The sequence below is a fragment of the Marmota marmota genome, unplaced genomic scaffold (assembly GCF_001458135.2).
Source record: "Marmota marmota marmota unplaced genomic scaffold, marMar, whole genome shotgun sequence".
In the NCBI taxonomy this organism is placed as follows: Eukaryota; Metazoa; Chordata; class Mammalia; order Rodentia; family Sciuridae; genus Marmota; species Marmota marmota.
Window position 1 is genome coordinate 3,264,475 of NW_026000229.1, and position 22,873 is coordinate 3,287,347.

Genomic DNA, 22,873 nt, shown 5'->3' on the forward strand with positions numbered 1-22,873 from the left:
TTTTTTTTTTTTTTTTTTTTTTGGTACCAGGGATTGAACCCAGGGGCACTTTTTATTTTGAGACAGGATTTCACTAGGTCGCTTAAAGTCTCACTAATTTGCAAAGGCTGGCTTCAAACCTGCAATCCTCCTACCTCAGCCTCCCGAGCCACTGGGATTACAATCTGTGAGTTCCAGTATCCACTGGGGGTCTTAGAATGTATCCCCCATTCAATCAGATAAAATTACTATATTGCTCGTAAAACTTGCCAAATTCTTGCCAGTCATGGCGGCACACATCTGTAATCCCAGCAACTCGAGAGGCTGAGGCACGAGAATCTTGAGTTCAAAGCCTCAGCAACTTAGCAAGAGTTGCTAATAAAATATAAACAAGGACTAAGGATGTGGTTCAGTGGTGAAGCACTCCTGGGTTCAATCCCTGGTATCAAAAAAAAAAAAAAAAATCCTGCCAAGTGAGATGCACTGAGTGTGAAACACAATAGATTTCAAAGAGTGTGAAGAAGAAAAAATGCCAACATCCATCTCATCCATCTCCAAGACCCATAGGCCACCCCGGCTGAGGCCCCTCCCATTCCTCTGAGTGAAGCTCACTCCCTAGTTATGGACAATTCCCCTGGAGTTCTTGCATGTTCTTTACCATCTGTCTTCGGCCTTTATTCTTAGAAGATCAATTTGGTTGGATCCAAAATCCTCAATTCACAGTTCCTTTCCTTGGCTACTGAAAAAGGTCTGAGGGCAACTGAATCTGGTCCTGAGTCCTTCCTCTTCTCAAACCAAAGATTTTTTTTTCTTCCCTTGAAAGTCTAATCCTTTTATTGCAATATTTTTGTTGTTGAAGCCATTTTCAGAGTCCTTAATAACATTAGCATCCTTTTTTATTATTTGGAACCGTGGATTGAACCCAGAGACCCTTTACCACTGAGCTACATCCCCCGTCCTTTTTATTTTTATTTTTTTTATCTTGAGACAGGGTCTGAACAAGTTGCCCAGGTTGGCTTTGAACTTGTGATCCTCCTGCCTCAGCCTCCCACGTTGCTAAGATTATAGGCATGTGCCACTGTGCCTAGCTAATTTCTTTCCAATTTAAAAAATGTTCTTTCTCTCCTTCTTGTTATTTCTCTGAGGTCATTATGCATTGTATTCTTTCTGGTGCAGTCTTCAGTTCTGCAGTGATTTTCTTGGGAAATCTTTCAAGAGTCCACCATCACTTTTCAAAACCTCCTTTTCTCTAATCCCCCTAATTCTGGATTTTAATCTATTCTGATATATACGTTTATTTCACAGCAGCCACCACTTTCACAGGTTTCATGGGCACCTTTCTGAATGCTTTCACTGTCTGTAGAGATACCATTGTGCATTTATATCCTCTCTTTTATTATAACACATCAAATGGGATTGGACCGTGACCCTTTTCTGCAGCTCAACTGTTAAGTGAATGGAGCTCACTTTGCTTTTGGGGCAGACATGGTTGCAGGTAGTATTGTTTAAATGTGGTTTATCCCCATGAAAGCTCACGTTGAGGCTTACCTTCCAGTGTAACGTACCACGTGGGGAGCCCTCGGGAGGCATGTGAGGTGATGAGGGCTCCGTCCACATGAATACAGTAACGTTTCCTTGAGAGTCTAGACTAGTCTTCTCGGAACTTAGGTTCTGTGGGGCCTGCTAGATGCTACAAGAGCAGGTTGTCCGGGAGCCAGCTCGGCGGCCTCGGCCTGCTCTCCTGCCTCCTCTCCCACCATGTGAGCTTTCCTGTGTGTACCTGTTATGCTCTGGCGTGTAAATATCACCCAAAGGCCACATGTTAAAGGCTCAGTCACCAGCCTGGGAGGTGAACCTTTAAAAAGCTGGGCCTGATGGGGTGCAGTGGTGCATGCCTATGATCCCCACTACTCAGAGGACTGAGGCAGGAGGATCAATGTGAGCCCAAAACAGGCAACACAGAAAGATCCTGTCTTAAAATAAAATTTTACAATAGGGCTGGGGATGTACCTCCATGGGAACGTTTGCCTAGCATGAATGAGGCCCTGGGTTCAATCCCCAGTCCAGGAAAAAAATAAAAATAAAAAAGTGGGACCTAGGGATGAACATTAGGCTGTGCCCTTGAAGAAGACATTGAGACCCTCCTTTCTCTTTTTGCTTCCCAGTTGCCACGAGACAGGCAGCTTTGCTCCACCACAAGCCTCTTTCGGTTTTCTATCTGTCAAAGGCCCAAAAGTTTGGGCTGGGGATGTGGCTCAAGCGGTAGCGCACTCGCCTGGCATGCGTGTGGCCCCGGTTCGATCCTCAGCACCACATACAAACAAAGATGTTGTGTCCGCTGAAAACTAAAAAATAAATATTAAAATTCTCTCTCCCTCTTTTTTTTTTTTTAAATTCTCTCTCTCTCTCTAAAAAAAAAAAAAAAAAGCCCAAAAGCAATGGAGTCAGCTGACCATGAACTGAAAACTCTGAAAGCATGAGTCAAAATAAACTTGTCCTCTTCATAAGTTCTTTTTCTCTGGTATCTTATCACAGTGACAGAAACCTGACTAATACAACACCACTCCTTCATGTTCACCTGTTAGGTGATTTTATCTGCCATAAGGCCCTCACCAGAAGCAGATGCCAGAATCATGTTCTTGGACCTTTAGAACGGTAAATTAAATAAACCTTCCTTCTTTATAAAGTATCCAATCTCAGGTATTCTGCTATAGCAACCCAAAACAGACAAAGACACCAGAATAGTAATCTTTACATTTATGCCTCTAGAGAAAAATGATTCATGCTACCTAAGATATCTCTCATGTTCCCTCTCCTAACTGCATCTCCACTTTTCTTTACCTCATCATCCATAACCATTATCAGGCAGCATAGTATTGCCAGCAGCATCTCCCATGTAAACCTTTGTCTCAGAAGAGAGTTTTGACTTATTAGATTCTCGAGTTTAGGCTGCTGTTTTACTACCATTAAATTTTCTCTCACCTCAATTATCCTTGAAAAGCTCTGTAGAAATTATTCTCTGTAGGCCACAATGAGAATGGGAACAGAAGTCACCCAACTGGGCTCCCTAAATCCAATGTGGCCAAGTACAGGGCAGCACAATGAAAGCATTTTCAAATGGTTGACCCCTAGAGATCTCAGCACTGTCCTAAGGCTGCCACAGACAGTGTTAGAAGGTTCTCTTTGATCTGTATAAAGGGGAAGCCATAGGCCTAGTGAACAGAAGTCTGACTGGAATCATTATGAAAGAAATCATTGTTCTTTGTTGCCGAGAAAATCAATTTAAAGAAGGAAGGATTTTATTTTGGCTCACGATTTCAGAAGACTTAGTCCATGGTCGTTTGGGTCCAGTACTGTGGGCTTGGGGTGAGGCAGAATATCATGTCAGGGAAGGTCTGGTGGAACAAAGCTGCTCACCTTGTGGTTGCCAAAAAGCAGAGAAAGCGAAAGAGACAGACAGAGAGGGACCAGGACAAGAGACAGCCCAAGAACACACCACCAGGAGCCCACTCCCTTCAGCTAGACCTACATCCTACAGTTTCCATCACCTCCCAATAGTCCATTCAGCTATGACCCATCAATGGTTTAATCCACTATTGAGGTCAGAGCCCTCATGATCTAAGCACTTTCCAAAACCCCTCCTCTGACCACTGCTGCATTGGCACCAAGACTTTAATACATGAGCCTTGGGGGGACATTTCAGTACAAACCATAACACTCTTTAATCAATCCCTGTACCCAAAGCTCCCTGAATCATGGGGTGAAGAACCTTGTGACACTAACAAAATTATATAATGTAAATCATTAAGTTATATGTTAACCGTTGCCATACTTAAGTATAATCTCAAGATTGAGATTCTTGGTCCTATTTTTTTTCCAGGCAAGGATTAATAATGTAGGTTTATTTATAGCTTTATTGAGATATGATTAGTATATAATGAGTTGCATGGGTTTTAACATACATTTATATCCATGAAATCATACCAGATTATTGGTTTCTTTGAAATCAATTTAGAAATGTGACTACTAAGAGTAGGTGCTAATAGATACTTGAGATAGACCAGGTTCAATGAGTCCCTAATCTTTTATTATCTACACAAGAAATACCATTTATTCAGTTTATTACTAGAGATGGAAGTAAAATTAATTCCAGTACTTACAACTATTGATGTCAAGTCTTCACTTTCAAATCGTCCAATCGCTAGCTCTAGAGACTTATACATGCCCGCTGACACACGCTGTGTAATCAGGCGGTTGAGGTCTACCGACCTGCCAAGGAGCTAGAGGGAAGGAGAAGAGGGACATCCAAAAAAGAGTAAATATGGAAACCTCAAGAACAAAAAAGCAAACAAATAGGCAATGCAAAAATGTCCCTCAGAAATCTATTTAAAAACATAAACAACAACAAAATGTCTTTGTGAGGATATAGTAGAAATTTAAATGTTTCAGATGAAACTTTATATACAAGGGTCGTAACAAAATACTCTACCTCCCTAGAGCTTTCCTGCAAGGGAAAGCCTTGAAGACTTTTGCAGCACCTTAACATTGAATTTAACCTAAATCATGGGCAGAAACCCTGAGCCTCACCAGCACCCCGGAATATCTGTGTCTGTCAATAACAGCATCACATATAAAGGTGTTCATGATCCATCTCCCACCACACAGTGGCCTGTGTATGTCTAATATGCCACAGGTGTTAAAATGGCAAGTAAGACAACATTCCTCCATCTGTATTTCAGGGTCCTAAGAACTTATCAGTATCATCTGAACTAGATAACAAGATAGTAAAAGCCCCGGTAAGAATATCCAAAATGTACACAGTGGTTATCTGTAACAGACAGTGTAATTAAGTGGAGGTTTCCCCACTGTTTTCCAACTTTTTTGTGTGATGTATACACATCCCACATCACTTAGCAACAGATTATATCATTAGGTGATTTTGTTATTGTGCAAACAGCACAGAGTATACTGACATGATCTAAGATGATCGCAACATCACTGGGTGATATAATCTCTATGTGTGTGTGTGGTGCTGGGAATCAAATCCAGATCCTCAAAATGCTAGGCAAGCTCTCTACCACTGAGCTACCTCCCCAGACCAGGTGATATAATCTCAGGGAACCACAGTGGTATGTGCAAGTCTGAAGTTCACCAAAACATTGTTATATGGTACATCACTAGATGTTGTTTCAAAAAATACAACTAAAACCAAGCATTGTCTATCTTTCTTTGTTGTGGCCACAAGAAAGTGTATTTCTGAAACTCATAGCCAACAAGTGATTTTTCACCTATATTCTTTTTATGCTTTGGCTTTTGAGCTCCTGGGGAAGGACAGACCCATCTGGGTTACACCTGCTCCCTGAAGCTTACAACAGGACAGGTTCAGAGTTGCCAGGTTCCCCTGCATTTGAGGTTATTCAATACAAACTGTCTTTGAAAGTTTGAAAAATACTTTTGTGTGTGTGTGTGTGTGATATTTGGGATTGAACCCAGGGACACTCTACTTCATCACCAGCCCTTTTCACTTTTTATTTGAGACATGGTCTCACTAAATTGCTGAGCTGGCCTCAAACGTGCAATCCTCCTGCCTTAGCTTCCTAAGTAGCTGGCATTACAGGGATCTGCCACTATGCCCAGCTACTTTTTTATTTTTATTTTTTAGTGGTACTGGGGATTAAACTCAGGGCTTCAAACATGTTAGGTAAGTGCACTACCACTGAGCTACATCCCCAATCCTTTTTAAATTTTATTGAGACTAGACTCACTAAATTGCCCATATTAGCAATCCTGTCCCAGACTCCCAAGTAGTTAGGATTAAAGGTGTGTGCCATTGTAACCAGCTTAAAAATTTAACACTCTCTTTTAGCACATTATGATAGTGCATGCCTCCAGACCCAGCTACTTAGGAAGCTGAGGCAGGAGGATCACTTGAGCCCAGGTGATTGAGGGCAGCCTGGGGAACATAGCAAGACCCCCATTTCAAAGAAACAAAAACCTTAACTTGATGAGGATATTCACACAGTCACATAAAATAGTAAACCTTGCAAGCTATAAGGAAAATCCAATATTTCTGATGCACTCTCCAGGCTCGTACTGAGGCCCAACAGGAGCCCTACACACCTGTACGTGCCTCTGCTTCAGCAGCGTCTCATAGCGATTAGATGGTGGGAGATGAATTGTGGCTCCCTGGTTCTTGCATTCAGATCGTAACCGTTTATCGAGAAGCAAACTGGTACAGAGGAAACACAGGGCATTTTTCATACACTGAATGTTAACAGAAGCATCAGATCAAATTAACCAAGATTTTGTATTGCAATTACAAATCAGATACTCACTCACCTTCCTGCCATAACCTTATAATATGCAAATATCTGGTCTGCTAGCTTATAAACAAATTGGTCAAAACACAGATTCACCTGGAGTAAGAGAAAGTACACATTAGATTTCAATTCCCTAAACCAACATCAAATAATATAAGTTAACAACAAAACCTTTTTTAAGATAACAAATTCAGGATCTTTTAGAAAAGAGAAAGAAATAATCTTACTATCCAACATTAGCACATTAAAGAGATTATGGTGTCACAATAAGTGACGTCTAGTCATTGAAAACTATAGTAGACTAAAATGCAAGAAGTAAAATTAAGAATCAATAAATGAGATGGTATCAAACTAAAAAGCTTCTGTACAGCAAAGGATTGTTCAAGAATGTGGAGAGAGAGCCTACAGAATGGGAGGAAATCTTTGCCACCTGAACCTCAGATTCAGCATTAATCTCCAAGATGAATAATAACTCAAAAAACTTAACATCAAAAACAACAACAACAAAAAACAAACAAACAAACAAAAAAACATAGCCCAATCAATAAATGGGCAAAGGAACTGAACAGGCACTTTACAGAAATACAATCAGTCACCAAATACATGAAAACAAGCTCAACATACCTACCAAATAGAGAAATGCAAATTAAAACTATACTGAGATTTTAGCTCACACCAGTCAGAATGGCAATTATCAAGGATACAAGCAACAATAAATGTTGGCGAAGATGTGGAGAAAAAGATACACTCATACATTGCTGGTGGGACTGCAAATTGGTGCAACCATTATGGAAAGCAGTATGGAGATTCCTCAGAAAACTTGGGATGGAACCACCATTTGACCAAGTATTCCACTCCTCTATATATACTCAAAGGACTTAAAATGACCATTATATAATGACATGGCCACATCAATGGTAATAGCAGATCAATTTACAATAGCCAAGCTGTGGAACCAACCTAGGTGCGGGTAAATGAACGGAACTGGAAACTGTCATGCTAAATGAAATAAGCCAATCCCCCCAAACCAAAGGCTGAATGTTCTTTCTGATATTTGGATGCTAACACACAAAAAGATTGTGAGGGATAGGGAAGAATAGAAGTACTTTGGACAAGATAAAGGGGAATGAAGGGAAGGAAAGGGGCGTGGGAATAAGAAAGGCACTTAGAATTAACTAGTTCACATATGAATACACGACCAGTGTAACTCATGTCCTGTACAACTACAAGAATGAGAAGTTATGCTTCATGTATGTATGATAATGTCAAAAGACATTCTATTGTCTTGTATAATTAAGAAGAACAAATTTAAAAAAAAACTATGGTAGAACTATTCTGGCTTTTTAAAAAATATTTTTAGTTATAGATGTACACAATACCTTTATTTTATTTATTTAGTTTTCAATGTGGTGCAGAGAATTGAACCCAGTGCCTCACACGTGCTAGACAAAGTGGTCTGTCACTGAGCCACAACCCCAGCCTGAAGTGTTCTTACTGAGGTCAAAATGTCACCATTCTCTTAAATGCAAAAGCAAACAAAGGCCTCTCTTCACCATATGCTCTTGGGGGGATACACTGTGTCCCCACCTGGAGCAGCTTCTGTCACCAGCTGTGCTTTTCAGGAGTCATCACGTGTCCCAGAGCACCTGCCACTTTTCCCCTGGAGCAGGGCTGGCTACTCTGCGCAAGAGATTATTCAGAAGATACCCCCAAAACCTGCAACCTTGCTTCCAGATGGGGCTGGCACCACCTTCTGGATCCATGAAGAGGATACATGTGCTCAGAAGCAAGTGAGCACATCAGGAGGGCCTGCAGAGGGAGCCCTTCGTTCACCCTGCATCACACAGAGACCCTGACCTCTCCCTGCAGAAACACTTCCAGTAGGACTTCATGAGGAGTGGAAGAGGCCCAGATGCATGAAACAATTTGTCAAGGTTAAGTTCTCTTACATCTTAAACTAAAGAATAAGATTCACCTTCTATGTGTACACTGATCTGATAATTCCTTTTGTGGGAATTTATCCTTAACAAGAAATCTGATGCAAAAGAAAGAGCATGTACCAAGAAGTACAGCAAAGTCCCATTTATAAAATCTCAAGAGCAAGAGACCAAAGGAATGAAAGAGGGATTGGTTTAGTGCAACGATCATGTTCAACAGAAAACAGACGTGGATGCAAGAATTATCCAGAGAAAGAGGACATCCTACCATGGTCCTGTGTGGGAGGAAGGTGCAGGCCGAAGAGCTCACACTAAAATGCCTATTTCACTGTTTAAACTGCCTCATATTTTAAAGAAAGTTTAATACTCAAGAGAAAAAGGAAATTTCATTATAAAGGAAACAAAAAGGAATCAAGGTGCTGTACCCCTCACCTCTGCCTCGATCTCATCGTAGAGAAACTGCTTGTTGAACCTGGTGAGTGCGTAATGTGCACTGTCGTTGTACAGATCCAGGGAGTAGAGAACGTACCTGCAGAGGGTGGCATTGGTTACTCCCCAGGTGCCCACACCATGAGCTGCGGCCCTCACAACCTCCTACTGAAAGAGGAATTTAAATCTCATAAAGGAAAAAAGAGTTTCTTACTTCAAAAGCCAAATTATGTTCCTACAGAGAGCTGCTGGCAGCTGTACCTTACAGAACTACCACACTTGGTCAGGACAGGCAAGGTTGGGGACAGCCGTGCAGCCAATACCCTAGGAGGGATATACTCACTAAGGACACACAGACAAGGACCTCCACCTACCTGTGTCTTCTCATGATGCTTTAAAGTTTTTTACTACAAATATGCAGTATTTTTTTAACAACAAAAGTAAATTTTAAGGATCTATTACATAGTAAGATGACCATAATTGACAAGAATGTAATGGATATTTCAAAATAGCTCAAAAGAGGAAAAATTTTCAATGGTCTCACCACAATGAAATGATGTTTGTGATGATGGGTATGCTAATTACTCTGATTCAATCATCACTACATAACATATACATGTATTGAAATAGCACACTAACCCATAAATATGTACTATTATTATGTACCAATTTAAAGAAAAAAAGTTTTAAAAGGGACTATTTTCTTATTTTAAGGATAAACTATTTGGCTTAAAAGCGACACAGGTCCTGGATCACATAGATGACCAAAGCCATGTCCAATGTTGGGACCAAGGCCAAAAGCCCATCATTCCTGCCTTGTGCCTGGACAAAAGGCAGCGGCCAGAAGCCTCGGGAGGAGCTGGGTAGAAAAGTGGGGAGAGAGGAAGCCCCGTTCTGGAGGAGTGCCTCTGTACTGGCTCTGGCTCCTCATCTGTCCTAACGCTATGGAACAGGCTGCTGGCCACTGCAGCAGAGTGGAAGGTGATGGTCCTGACCAACATCCAGCTCCACACAGACCTGTAAGGAATGATTTGCAAAGAACTGACCTGCTGAGAGGGTCTCCCACTCTTTATAAGATACTCCCATTTTTATGGTTTTCCTTTCCATGGAGATCATATTTTGAAAGACTGATCTCTCCCCCTAGCCCAGAATTCCAATTTCCAAAATAAAGATGTTCAACGAACACCTTCTCTCCCAATTTCATCTTAGACAGAGGCTAGGCTGAGTGGGGGCTCTAAGCCCTCCTGCCCCCAGTGCACTGGGCACAGCTTCACCTTGCAGGGCCAGTACTACCCAGGCTTGGGGAAGACCCAGGCTCATCTCATCTCCCTGATCCAGGCTGTGTCCTCCTGGCCTTGCCCAGCATCTGTGCAAGATGGGAACTTGACCAGTTCTAGTACCAGAGATCCTGATTTCAGTCTGGAGCCAAGAAACTGGTTACTTGTATTATGTGCCAAATATTTACCACAGTGAACGTGATTTTCAACAAAATGCTAAAAACAGTCCAGGTCCCCTCATCTACATACCAGCTCCTAAGAACCTCCCTTCCCCACCACCATGAGCAAGGGTCTCAGAGGCAGGACACTCACTCCATCATGGATGCCTCCTTGGTCTCTAGGATATGGTCAGTCAGGATCCAGGGCATGGACATCTCAATGGGGAACTGGATCCTCCTGCCCATGGTCAGCTCCAGGAAAAACTCTCGGAACCACAGCTGGGAAAGGTCACAGCACTGCTGCAGAGTTTCTTGAAGGATTCAAAGACACCATGTTACCTTCTAAGGGCAGAAAGAGATTCAGCAGAAATGATACAAGAGGGGCTGTCTGCATGGTGCCAGCTCCTCTGCGCTCAGCCCTGAGCCATGCAGCGAGGACATGAGCAGGGAGGGGTCACAAGACACCCTGCACAAGAGACAAGACCAGCATGGGTACGGCTGCAAGTGCAGCTGCATGGACCCTGCGCATTCAGAGCAGTCAGCATCCTCCTTCCAGCAAGGACATCATCAACCTCCCCTCAGCAGGACTAGGGGGACAACATCCTTTTGAAAAGCAGAAGTAAAACAGAATTACAGGTTGAGCATTCCTAACCCGAAAATCAGAAATATTAACTTCTGTAAAATTGGAAACTTTTGAGCACCGATGTGATGCCACAATGGAACATTCTGCCCCTGACCTTGTGACAAGTTGATGTCAAAATGCAGGCACATCCAAACATACTGTATAGTCCTGCATTACTTAATGACAGGGTCACACTCTGAGAAGTGCATCGTTAGGTAACTTTGTTATTGTGCAAACATCACAGAGTGTGCTTATACAAACTAAGATGATTACAGGGATATAATCTTATGGGACCACAGTCATATATCTGGACAATGTTGACTGACACGTCATTATGCTATACATGACTATAAGATTACCTTCAGACTATGTGTCAAAGGTGTGTAAGAAACAAATAAATTTCATGTTTGGATTTGGGTCCCATTCCCAAGATATCTCATTATGTACATACAAATATTCTAAAATCTGAAAAAAATCCATAATCCAAAACAATAAGGTCCCAATAAGGGATACTCAACCTGTATTTTCTTTTACTCAGGATAAAATATCCAGGACACAGCATTTACACACACTCAGGGGAGGTCTAGCTAATGCAAAACTAAAGATAGACTGAAAAAGACAAGTTTCTGTCCTTTCACGGAGTTAAAGGCAAAAGCATCACTATTTACTCCAATATTGCAGCACCCCCAGCCAAGAGAGAGAGGCCTTCTGCTCTGAGCCAAGGAATGGACGTGGTTGGCTCCACAGGCCACAGGCAGACACACGGAGAGTACAGAATACCCACTGTACGAGGTCAAAGTGGCCGGGCGTCACCAAAACGGGGGCTAGCCTGGCTCAGGGCTACCTTCCCACATGTCACTGCCCGTGGGGGCTGTTTCTGTTATTTATCAATGCCAGGTCTCGATCCAGATGACAGGTTACATTTGCCTGTGTTCCTAACCTGGTGCAGGTTGAAAGACCGTGCTCACATCGCCGGGCCAGCCATGGCCCCACAGTCCTTGGCCTTGAAAGGGCTGTGCCCCACAAGGCTATGGCAGAAGCCAAAGACAGAGAGGACGTAGGGGGAGCCTTGGGACGTCGGGCCACCACCACAAAGGTTAGGGCACATCACCATGAGGTGGGTGCGTGAGGGACAGGGCAGGGGACGGTCAGGCAGGCGTAAGCGTTCTAGATGGTGTTAGCGGTGTTAGAGCATGCTGGGCCGGACTCTGGTCAGCACTGTCTCTTACCACTGAAATTTATCAAGTGGGTGTAGAAGAATGACTCTCGATGAAATTTTTCTATGTCCAATATGGTGGGCCCCTCAAGGCTACTTCTCAAGGTTTTCTTGGAACCACTTTTGTCTGCAATGAGGGACTCTAGCATGGTTCTCACCATGTAAAGCTGTGTTATCCAAGGAAACATTCGTAGGGGAGAAAATATACATGGTACATTAGTTATGCAACACTCAGAAAAACCACGAGAGAAGGACTGCTCCAATACACCCTGACTGGGCTGGGCCCCAGCCCTGAGCTGTGCACTCGGCCTCCACAGTCTGGGGGCCCCTCTGAGTGGCCAAGTTGCTGCTGCTTGGGGGAAAAAACCACTTGCAGCGGAGCAGTTCACCTCCGTGCCATAAACATCAATAAGAAAAACAAACAATGTCTTACCACCAAAGGTTAAAAGAGGTGGATAGGTGTACGACTGCCTCAGAAACGCGTTTACCACATGCAAGAGCCTTTCCATGCCCAGAGACTTGAGCTGCCTCAGCAGCTCGGCAGAGCTCAAGGACTCGGCCATGGTGCGCACCAGGTAGAGCTAGACACAGACAGACAGGGAGGGAGAGGCGGGAGAAAGCCGTTAGTCACACCACGCACACGCCTGGGTGGGGGACACAGGGACAGACACAATGGACTGAGCGAGGAGGGCGGAGTGCACCTCACGCAGACCCCAGAGGGCCGCCCTCGAGGACCGGCCAAGTGCCTTCTTGAACCCTGACATTCCAGAGAGTTCTTACAGAGCCAGCTACGGGCTTTGCTGGTAACTCTCTAGAGGACGGACAGGAAAGACTGTGAAGTCTCCAGCAGAGAGATAAGTGAGTATCAGGTCCCAGAAAAAAGCAGGGGAGCATATTAAATCAGGGGTGAGAGGCAGTGAGAAGCACTTCAGGGTGAGCCCGGGCACACCGGGAGAGAGAACAGTACAGGTGGCTTAAGACCAGGACACACAAGGGCAGCGTTCTGTAATCTCCCCAGTTTCAGCTTCAGGAACTCTTACTTGCAGACCCAGTGTAAAAATTACAATGATACATTCAAACACCCATCAAGAAACACAGCATAGATAGGCACATGTAGACATCACTAGTATTTTGGGGATGGAGTTAGAACAGACTTGATTCATTTCTGAAGGTAAATGAATAAACCAGGGAATCACAAGCAAGTCCCAGTTCACACCCCAGATTCACTTGGGTGAGAAATGGCAGAAGAGTCGCAGGCAGGATGGGATTTGCCTGAGCAGAGGTGACACCATTTCACTCGGGGTCTGCCCCACTCCCCCAGCCCAGGATTGGCCCAGCCCCAGTACACATGGGGAAGATGAGAACCTGTGTGCTGGAGGGTCCCACAGCACGGCGTGGCACTTTGATGTCGAAGCCACTCTTGGGGTCCTTCTCGCCCCGCAGAGCTGGATCGTTGAAGGGCTCATGCCCAGTCTCCCAATCACACACTGTCTTCCTGATGGCCTGCAGGACACTAAACAGCCCCATCAAGTTATCAGAGAGACTTCTACAATCACACTATCTGCTCACCTAACTAGTAGGCTCTCAGAACAGCCAACGCACAATATAAATAAATCCATCTGGGGGTAGTGAAGGGACTTTTATAGTCTAGTTCAACATGAAATTTTAGAAACACATTATTTTCTTGGAAACATGACTGTTCCCGGAAGATTCAACTTAATTGCAGTTTGCATCAATTAGCCGAAGCAGTGTTTTATTTCTAGAATGTTCACCAGGCAGCCATGAATCATGCCAAAGGCAGGGAGAACAGGAACCTCCAACACCCACCCGGACAGCTGAGTTCCACCTGTCTATGCATAACTGTCTAGGTGTTCCAAAAGGAATATGAAATCATCCACGAGCTGAGGAGATGGGATGTGTCCAGGATTGCTGGGAATGTGACCCTGCCACCAACAGCTCCACTATGTGGAGAGACCCATGAGCACACAGGGGAATCAGAGGGACCCTGTGCCAGCCCTGGTCACATCATGAGGAGAGTTCTTGCTAAAACACAGGGCCACACAACACATTCCACACCTTGTGGCTGTTGGATCCGTTCTGTGTCAGGGGCAAGCACTTTGTTCTATACCTGGTGTGTTTCAAGTATTTCTATTAGTATGTGTTTCTATCAGTAAAGATCACCCCCCCAAAGCCAGGCAGCATCCTCGGGTGCATATATCTTAACAGCATCCATAACATACAGCAAGCTTCCCATGAAGGCAAGCACATGCAAAATAGCAGGCAAGACCAGAAAAATGAAAACCTCAATTTAAAAACCTCAAGGTGACAGAAATTAATTCTGCAAGCATCACAGTTCAGGCTGAGCATCCCTTATCTGAAGTGTTTGGGACCAAAAGTGCTTCAGATTTCAGATTTCTTGAATTTTGGAATATTTGTATATATATAATAAGTCAATTCAGGAATGGGACCCAAGTGTAAACATGAAATTCATTTATGTTTCATATATACTTTATAGACAAAGCCAGAAAATAATTTTATACAATATTTTAATAATTTCCTATATTAAAATATGGAGTGGGATTTTCTACATGCAGTATCATGTCAGTGCTCTAGTAGACTTGGGTTTGGGGTTTGGGGGTGTAGCTCAATGGTAGAGCGCTGGTCTAGCATTAGCATGCACATAAAGTAACATAAGCTTTGGATTTTGGAGTACTGCAGATTTCAGATTTTTGGATTAGGATGCTCAACTTGTATAAATTTTATTAATGCTAAAAGTTATACCATGCTGGGTGACAAATATATCAATTATAAAGCAAAACTAAATAATAATGAAGTCTGTACATTCACCAACCCCCAGTAAATTTCAATTTACACAGATGTCCTTGAAACATAATTTTATCTGAAAGGCTCAACATAAAGAGAAAAGAAGCTCAAGATAGCTATTAGATTTCTACAATCACTTTGTAGTTTTGACGGATATGTAGGAAAAGACAGAGAAATAAAAGCAAAATGACTCAAGGTGACACACACTGAGGGACAGTGTAGGACCTCCAGTTCTCAAGGCCAGGTAATCAGAGTTGTGGGCAGATTCTGACACAAGTAAATTTGCCTTTGTCTTATTTACTTCCCTGAGGTAAATATGCCTTTGTTCCTGGGTCTGCAGACCTGTAAATACTATGCAGGTGACTTACTGCCAGTTGTTCAGGTTACTAATTAAACCCACCACATTACATATAGCTGTCATTCACCAAAACAGTGTCTCGGGGTTGAAGATAAATTACATGTACTGAGACTGTTTATGAAAATAACTGTCCTGCTGTGTAAAGCAGGTTCCTCAGATGACTTTTGGGTGTGGCTGTGTACATGGGGTGAGAGCGGGAGGCTGACCTCTGGATGACGTTTTTCTTCTTCTTGATGGCCTGCCGCAGCGGCTCCCTAAGAGTCACCTGGGAGAAGTCCTGCAGCGCAGCGTAGACAGTGTGGCGGATGGCATGGTTGAACACGCTCTCCATCCTGCCCATCAACACCTGTAGGCCTTTGATCATGGCAATCACCTGTAGGGGACATGGCTTTCAGCAGCTGGAGGGGGAGTGGGGACAGTACTGCATCACCCAGGAGACTGTTTGCTCCTTACCCTCTCCCTGGCCTCCCTAGCCCTCATCCTGGAGCTATACAGCCCCATCATCACCTTCCCCAGAGCAGTGGCCCCAACCCAGTCTTGTCCTCCTGGTCTGACCTGCCCACCATACTGTGAGTGCCCTGAGGGCAGGGACGCCTCTGACTCACACACCCCATCCACCAGGGCACACCCTACCCTGACAGGGAAGAAGAGAAAAGATCCTGGAAAGCAAAAGTGATGCTAACTGGAAAAGGAAAAGGATGTCATGAGAGTTTGTATCCCAAATCCAACTTGTTAACAAATGCAAGTCCCTCTGTGATGGCTTCAGGGGCGCAGTACTTCCCCAGTGTCACAGTTAAGGTTTCCATGTGTTTACTCTGGAGAACTGTTTGATTTTATATTGCTTTTCTAATCAAAAGAAAAAAGGAAATTTCTATTTAGAAAAAATTAATGAAAAAAACCCATTTGAATGAAAATGAGAATACTACATATTTGAACTTATGGGAAGCAGGAAAAGGCTTGCCAAATGGCAAACTGAAAGGTGTAAATGTGTACATTAGAAAACCGAAAAGGCAGAAAATAATAATCATCTAATATTTGTCATGAAATTATAAAAAGGACAGCAAAATAAACTTCCTAAAGTAGTACAAAAGAAATACACAGCAGAAATTGATGAAACAGTCAACTAGAAATATATCGAAGGAGGATCAACAAAGACAAAACTGTTTACTAATTAAATAATAAAACTGGCAAGCATACACAGAACTAATCAAGGAAGAAAAAAAAAAGACAAGGAACAGATTATAAAGAATGAAAAGGAAGCCAGGTGCAGCTGTAATCCCAGTGGCTCAGGAGGTGAGGCGGGGGACTGCAAATTCAAAACCAGCCTCAACAATTTAGAGAGACCCTGTCTTAAAAGAAAAAAATTAGGGACTGGGGTTATAACTGAGCGGTAGAGCACTTGTCTAGCACATAGGAAGCACTGGGTTCAATCCTCAGCACCACATAAAAATAAATGGATAGAATATAAAGGTATTGTGTCCACCTACAACTTAAAAAAAAAACAACAACAACGGTAGAGTGCTCACCTAGCACATGTGAGGCCTTACCTCAGCACCACATAAAAATAAATAAATTAATTAATTAAATAAAGGCATTGTGTTCATCTATACCTAAAAAACAAATATTTTTTTTAAAAACTCTGAATACTCCACTATATAGTAAAGAAGAAAATGTTTCAAAAAATATCCCATAAAGGGAAGGCTTCTCCAGTAAATGCCAGCAAACATTTAAAGAAAAAAATAATATAAATCTTACACAAACCATTCCAGATACTAGAAAAGAAGGGAATATTCCATGAGCCAATTTATGAAGTCAACATCCAAAAAATGATGATTAAAGTTTATAAAAACATAGTATTAGGGCTGGGGTTGTGGCTCAGTGGTAGAGCACTTGCCTAGCACGCATGAGACACCAGGTTGGATCCCAGCACCATATTAAAAAACTAAATAAACAAAATAAAGGTATTGTGTTCATCTACAACTAAAAAATATTTTTTAAAAAATGCAGTATTTCATTCTATAGGTGTGAGTGGGGCATAGCCACTTCCCTCCCCGGAACACACAGTGGAAAAGCGCAAGTGGTGACTTTACAACAGAGAAATCTGATGTCTGACCTCAGCCAGGGGGTCGAGGTCAGCATTAACAGCAATATATCATGTTGACGGTATTCCCCGGCAAAGGCCACTTCTCTTCTGCGGTCCTCTTCTCCAATCTCATCATAAAAAGAAACCCATCAGATAAATCCCTGTACAACCTGCCTGGTGCTCCTCAAAATTATCAAGTCTATAACAAATGTCGGAGAAATGTTACTGCCCAAGGTGTCTAAGGTGATATGCCAACCAAGTGTCATATGAAATCCTGGATCAGAAAAAAGACTATCACAGGAAAACTGACAAAATATGAATAAAGTACGGACTTTAGTTAATAATATCAATGTTGATTTATTAACTGCAACAATACTAACATATAATATTAATAATAAAGGAAAATAGATGTGGACTATTTGGGACCTCTCTGTAGCATCATTATAATTTTTCTATCAAACTAAAAAAGTTTTTTTTCTTGTTTTTGTTTTAAGTAACATTAAAAGCTATTCAGACTAGGCCAATGGCACATGCTGGTAATCCCAGCTACTCAGGAGGCCGCGGCAGGATGACAAGCTGAGGCCAGTCTGGGCAACTTAGCAAGACCCTGTCTCCAAATAAAATTACAAAAGGAAGGTCTGGGGATGCAGCTCAGTGGAGAGCGCTTGTCTAACACAGGCATAGCCCTGGGAATGATTCTCCGTACCAGAGGGCCCTGCTCTCACTCATTCACTTTGACACAAAAATGAATATCTACACCTGTTAAAAAATCTCTTAAACTAAGAATGGAATGTATTTTAATCTGATGAAAAAAAGGTGGCTACAATAGACCTATGAAAACTTTTCCTTTGAGAAGCACAAAACAAGCATGTCTGGCACCTCCCTTCTATGGGGCAACTGCAGACTCTAACCCAATGTGATTGAAAAATTTAAAAAGTAAAATAACTTTCATGTCATTTGCAGATGATATGATTACATAGGTGGAAAATCCAAAAGAATCTGAGAAATTATAATTAATGAGCTTAGACAAGTTGGTAGATATTAGAGAAATGTTTTAAAGTTTACATTTGAAAGCGACAAGTATTGAGAAATATTTGACTTTACCATCTATCAGCTAATACCTAGAAATAAAGGTCACAAAAAAACTCCAAGATTTTTATAGATTGCAAAAGAAATTAAAGTGAATCTGAATACAGGGATATAGTTCACTCAAAAAGATTTAATATAAGAAGTTTCTCAATTCTCCCAGAAATGATCTATAGGTTTATTCATATCCTAATGAAATATTCCAGTAGGTTTCACTGGGGATGAGAAAAGCGTCTACAAAAGGACAGAGGACAACAGCCAAGCAACTCTTGAAGAGAGCAGAAAGCTATACTTACCAGACGCAATGGATTATTATTAAGGTATAAAGTATTATTGGGAAAAGGAAAGGCAGACGGCCCAGAAAGTTGGGGGAGGGAAAGTGCATCGGAAATTAACTTCAGGTGACCTTCAAATCCCAGCTTCAAAGGCACATCCAGAAGTCAATGAAGAACACCTCCATGAACTTAGGGCACGTACAGACTTCTTAAACAAGACAGCAGAGTACAATTATTTAAAAAAAAAAAAAAAAACTGGTCGATACTGGAATCAAGAACTTCCATCAAAGGCCCAGGAGGACAGTATAGAGCTGAGCCCCATGAATGTGACAGCCAAGAGATGGTGGCCACCACAGGGAGGAAACACCCAGGCACAGCTCTCCTCTCAGGGGAGAGACGTCGCATCCCAGTCAGTCATCTGGTGTTCCTGCACCCCACAAACTGCTCTTCAAGCACAAGGATGCAGGAAAGAGCCGATGATCCAGGGCCCACAGACCTAAGAACCCAAAACCACTTTTTCTCAAATCTATTTCTTATTTTGGACTAAGCTGATAATACTAAGGGCTGCCCGACTACAAACAACAACATAAAGTGGGCAGTTGGTTCATATTTTTGCTTTGCTTTCAGAAGGAAAGAGAAGAGTCACAGGAGGAGGAGACAGCAGACATGTCCTCACCTCCACCAGGGCAAACTTCTCCTCGCTGGTGTAGTTGTAGCGCGTGGCTCGCTCGTACTCCTCGGCATTGTCGGGGCAGTCCTTGTTGGAGTACTTGTCAGTTGGGTGCACAAGCTTCCATGAATACTGACATGGACAGTAAGAAGAGAGACATGCCATTATGAAGACAAAATGCTTAACTTCTGGTCTGACCATGGCCAAGGCCACCAAAAATCAGCCTTCTAAAATTGACTATACTCTGAAAAGTCACACACACACACACACACACACACACACACACACACTGTCTATCTCCATACAAGGGCAAAAGACTCTGGCCATGTGACTTGAGGTTTAGTAAAGACACCAGGCCAGGTTTGAGGATGCACACCTGAAATCTCAGCTACTTGGGAGGCTGAGGCGGGGAAGATCTTAGCAAGACCCCATTTCAAAACCAAAAATAAAAAGGGCTGGGAATGTCACTCAGTGATCTGACACCACTAGTTTCAATTACTGACGGAAGGAACGAAGGAAGGAAGGAAGGAAGGAAGGAGAGAGAGAGAGAGAGAGAGAGAGAGAGAGAGAGAGAGAGAGAGAGAGAGAGAGAGAGAGAGAGAGAGAGAGAGATGAGAAGAAGAGAGAGAGTAGAGAGCAAGAGAGANTGTGGTGCTGAGGATCGAACCCGGGCCGCACGCATGCCAGGTGAGCACGCTACCGCCTGAGCCACATCCCAAGCTCCTTTTGCTGATTTTAATATGTGACTTTCTGCTATAATGCCATAATCTTGAGTATGATAACTACTGAATCTTGAGGGTCCCAGCTATTCACTTAGCTTAAGGGGTGATCTTGGGGACCATTGACACAATCCTTACCTCAGAATGTATAAAAAAAAATTAATCACAATGGATTATATATTTAAATTAAGAGGTAAAACCATAAAATTCCTGGAAGGAAATGTAAGAGTAAATCTTCATGACTTGAAAGCATAATCAACAAAAGAAAAATAAATATACTGGACATCACCAAGTAGACTGACGTTGCCTTGGGCTGAAAGAAGGGGAAGTGGGGAGACAGCTGATAAGTATGGGGTTCCCTTTTTGAGATAATGTCCTTTGTTTGATTTGTGATCATAAAACTCTGTGAATATACCAAAAGAAACAAAATAGTATAAGAATTTATTATGAAAAACTTTACATAGTCAAACGTAGTGGCACACGCCTGTAATCCCAGAGACTAAAGAAGTTGAGGCAGAAGGATCACAAGTTCAAGGCTAGCCTCAACAACTTTGTGAGACCCTGTCTCAAAATAAAAAATAAAAAAGGGCTGAGGATATAGCTCAGTGGTAGAGCACCCCTAGGTTCAATCCCCAGTACCTACCACCCCGCCCCCGCCAAAAAAAATTTGCATAAAACTTAGAAAATGTAGACTAATTCCTTAAAAATACAACTTACCAAAATTGATACAAAACAAAATAAAAAAATCTGACTTCTCAGGGCTGGGGTTGTGGCTGTGGTAGAGAGCTCGCCTAGCACAGGCGAGGCCCTGGGTTCGATCCTCGGCACCACATAAAAATAAGTAAATAAAGGCATTGTGTTCATCTATACCTAAAAAACAAATATTTTTTTTAAAAACTCTGAATACTCCACTATATAGTAAAGAAGAAAATGTTTCAAAAAATATCCCATAAAGGGAAGGCTTCTCCAGTAAATGCCAGCAAACATTTAAAGAAAAAAATAATATAAATCTTACACAAACCATTCCAGATACTAGAAAAGAAGGGAATATTCCATGAGCCAATTTATGAAGTCAACATCCAAAAAATGATGATTAAAGTTTATAAAAACATAGTATTAGGGCTGGGGTTGTGGCTCAGTGGTAGAGCACTTGCCTAGCACGCATGAGACACCAGGTTGGATCCCAGCACCATATTAAAAAACTAAATAAACAAAATAAAGGTATTGTGTTCATCTACAACTAAAAAATATTTTTTAAAAAATGCAGTATTTCATTCTATAGGTGTGAGTGGGGCATAGCCACTTCCCTCCCCGGAACACACAGTGGAAAAGCGCAAGTGGTGACTTTACAACAGAGAAATCTGATGTCTGACCTCAGCCAGGGGGTCGAGGTCAGCATTAACAGCAATATATCATGTTGACGGTATTCCCCGGCAAAGGCCACTTCTCTTCTGCGGTCCTCTTCTCCAATCTCATCATAAAAAGAAACCCATCAGATAAATCCCTGTACAACCTGCCTGGTGCTCCTCAAAATTATCAAGTCTATAACAAATGTCGGAGAAATGTTACTGCCCAAGGTGTCTAAGGTGATATGCCAACCAAGTGTCATATGAAATCCTGGATCAGAAAAAAGACTATCACAGGAAAACTGACAAAATATGAATAAAGTACGGACTTTAGTTAATAATATCAATGTTGATTTATTAACTGCAACAATACTAACATATAATATTAATAATAAAGGAAAATAGATGTGGACTATTTGGGACCTCTCTGTAGCATCATTATAATTTTTCTATCAAACTAAAAAAGTTTTTTTTCTTGTTTTTGTTTTAAGTAACATTAAAAGCTATTCAGACTAGGCCAATGGCACATGCTGGTAATCCCAGCTACTCAGGAGGCCGCGGCAGGATGACAAGCTGAGGCCAGTCTGGGCAACTTAGCAAGACCCTGTCTCCAAATAAAATTACAAAAGGAAGGTCTGGGGATGCAGCTCAGTGGAGAGCGCTTGTCTAACACAGGCATAGCCCTGGGAATGATTCTCCGTACCAGAGGGCCCTGCTCTCACTCATTCACTTTGACACAAAAATGAATATCTACACCTGTTAAAAAATCTCTTAAACTAAGAATGGAATGTATTTTAATCTGATGAAAAAAAGGTGGCTACAATAGACCTATGAAAACTTTTCCTTTGAGAAGCACAAAACAAGCATGTCTGGCACCTCCCTTCTATGGGGCAACTGCAGACTCTAACCCAATGTGATTGAAAAATTTAAAAAGTAAAATAACTTTCATGTCATTTGCAGATGATATGATTACATAGGTGGAAAATCCAAAAGAATCTGAGAAATTATAATTAATGAGCTTAGACAAGTTGGTAGATATTAGAGAAATGTTTTAAAGTTTACATTTGAAAGCGACAAGTATTGAGAAATATTTGACTTTACCATCTATCAGCTAATACCTAGAAATAAAGGTCACAAAAAAACTCCAAGATTTTTATAGATTGCAAAAGAAATTAAAGTGAATCTGAATACAGGGATATAGTTCACTCAAAAAGATTTAATATAAGAAGTTTCTCAATTCTCCCAGAAATGATCTATAGGTTTATTCATATCCTAATGAAATATTCCAGTAGGTTTCACTGGGGATGAGAAAAGCGTCTACAAAAGGACAGAGGACAACAGCCAAGCAACTCTTGAAGAGAGCAGAAAGCTATACTTACCAGACGCAATGGATTATTATTAAGGTATAAAGTATTATTGGGAAAAGGAAAGGCAGACGGCCCAGAAAGTTGGGGGAGGGAAAGTGCATCGGAAATTAACTTCAGGTGACCTTCAAATCCCAGCTTCAAAGGCACATCCAGAAGTCAATGAAGAACACCTCCATGAACTTAGGGCACGTACAGACTTCTTAAACAA

At 42.1% G+C, this 22,873-nt stretch overlaps 1 protein-coding gene across 5 annotated transcripts in view; it reads right to left on the reverse strand.

Moving 5' to 3' along the window:
- Cyfip1 (cytoplasmic FMR1 interacting protein 1) overlaps nt 1–22,873 on the reverse strand; it is an 88,893-nt gene that overhangs the window by 19,179 nt on the left and 46,841 nt on the right. For 2 of the 5 annotated variants that reach the window (XM_048792974.1, XM_015480328.2), the window contains 9 exons: nt 19,240–19,365; nt 15,326–15,492; nt 13,304–13,451; nt 11,952–12,105; nt 10,255–10,411; nt 8,669–8,765; nt 6,319–6,395; nt 6,100–6,208; nt 4,140–4,259 (listed from right to left, as the gene is read on the reverse strand). In XM_048792974.1, coding sequence (XP_048648931.1) covers nt 4,140–4,259; nt 6,100–6,208; nt 6,319–6,395; nt 8,669–8,765; nt 10,255–10,411; nt 11,952–12,105; nt 13,304–13,451; nt 15,326–15,492; nt 19,240–19,365 — 1,155 coding nt within the window. Of the gene's footprint in view, nt 1–4,139; nt 4,260–6,099; nt 6,209–6,318; nt 6,396–8,668; nt 8,766–10,254; nt 10,412–11,951; nt 12,520–13,303; nt 13,452–15,325; nt 15,493–19,239; nt 19,366–22,873 lie in introns of all 5 variants that reach the window. The other 3 variants (XM_048792973.1, XM_015480327.2, XM_015480329.2) reach the window with 2 other exon arrangements.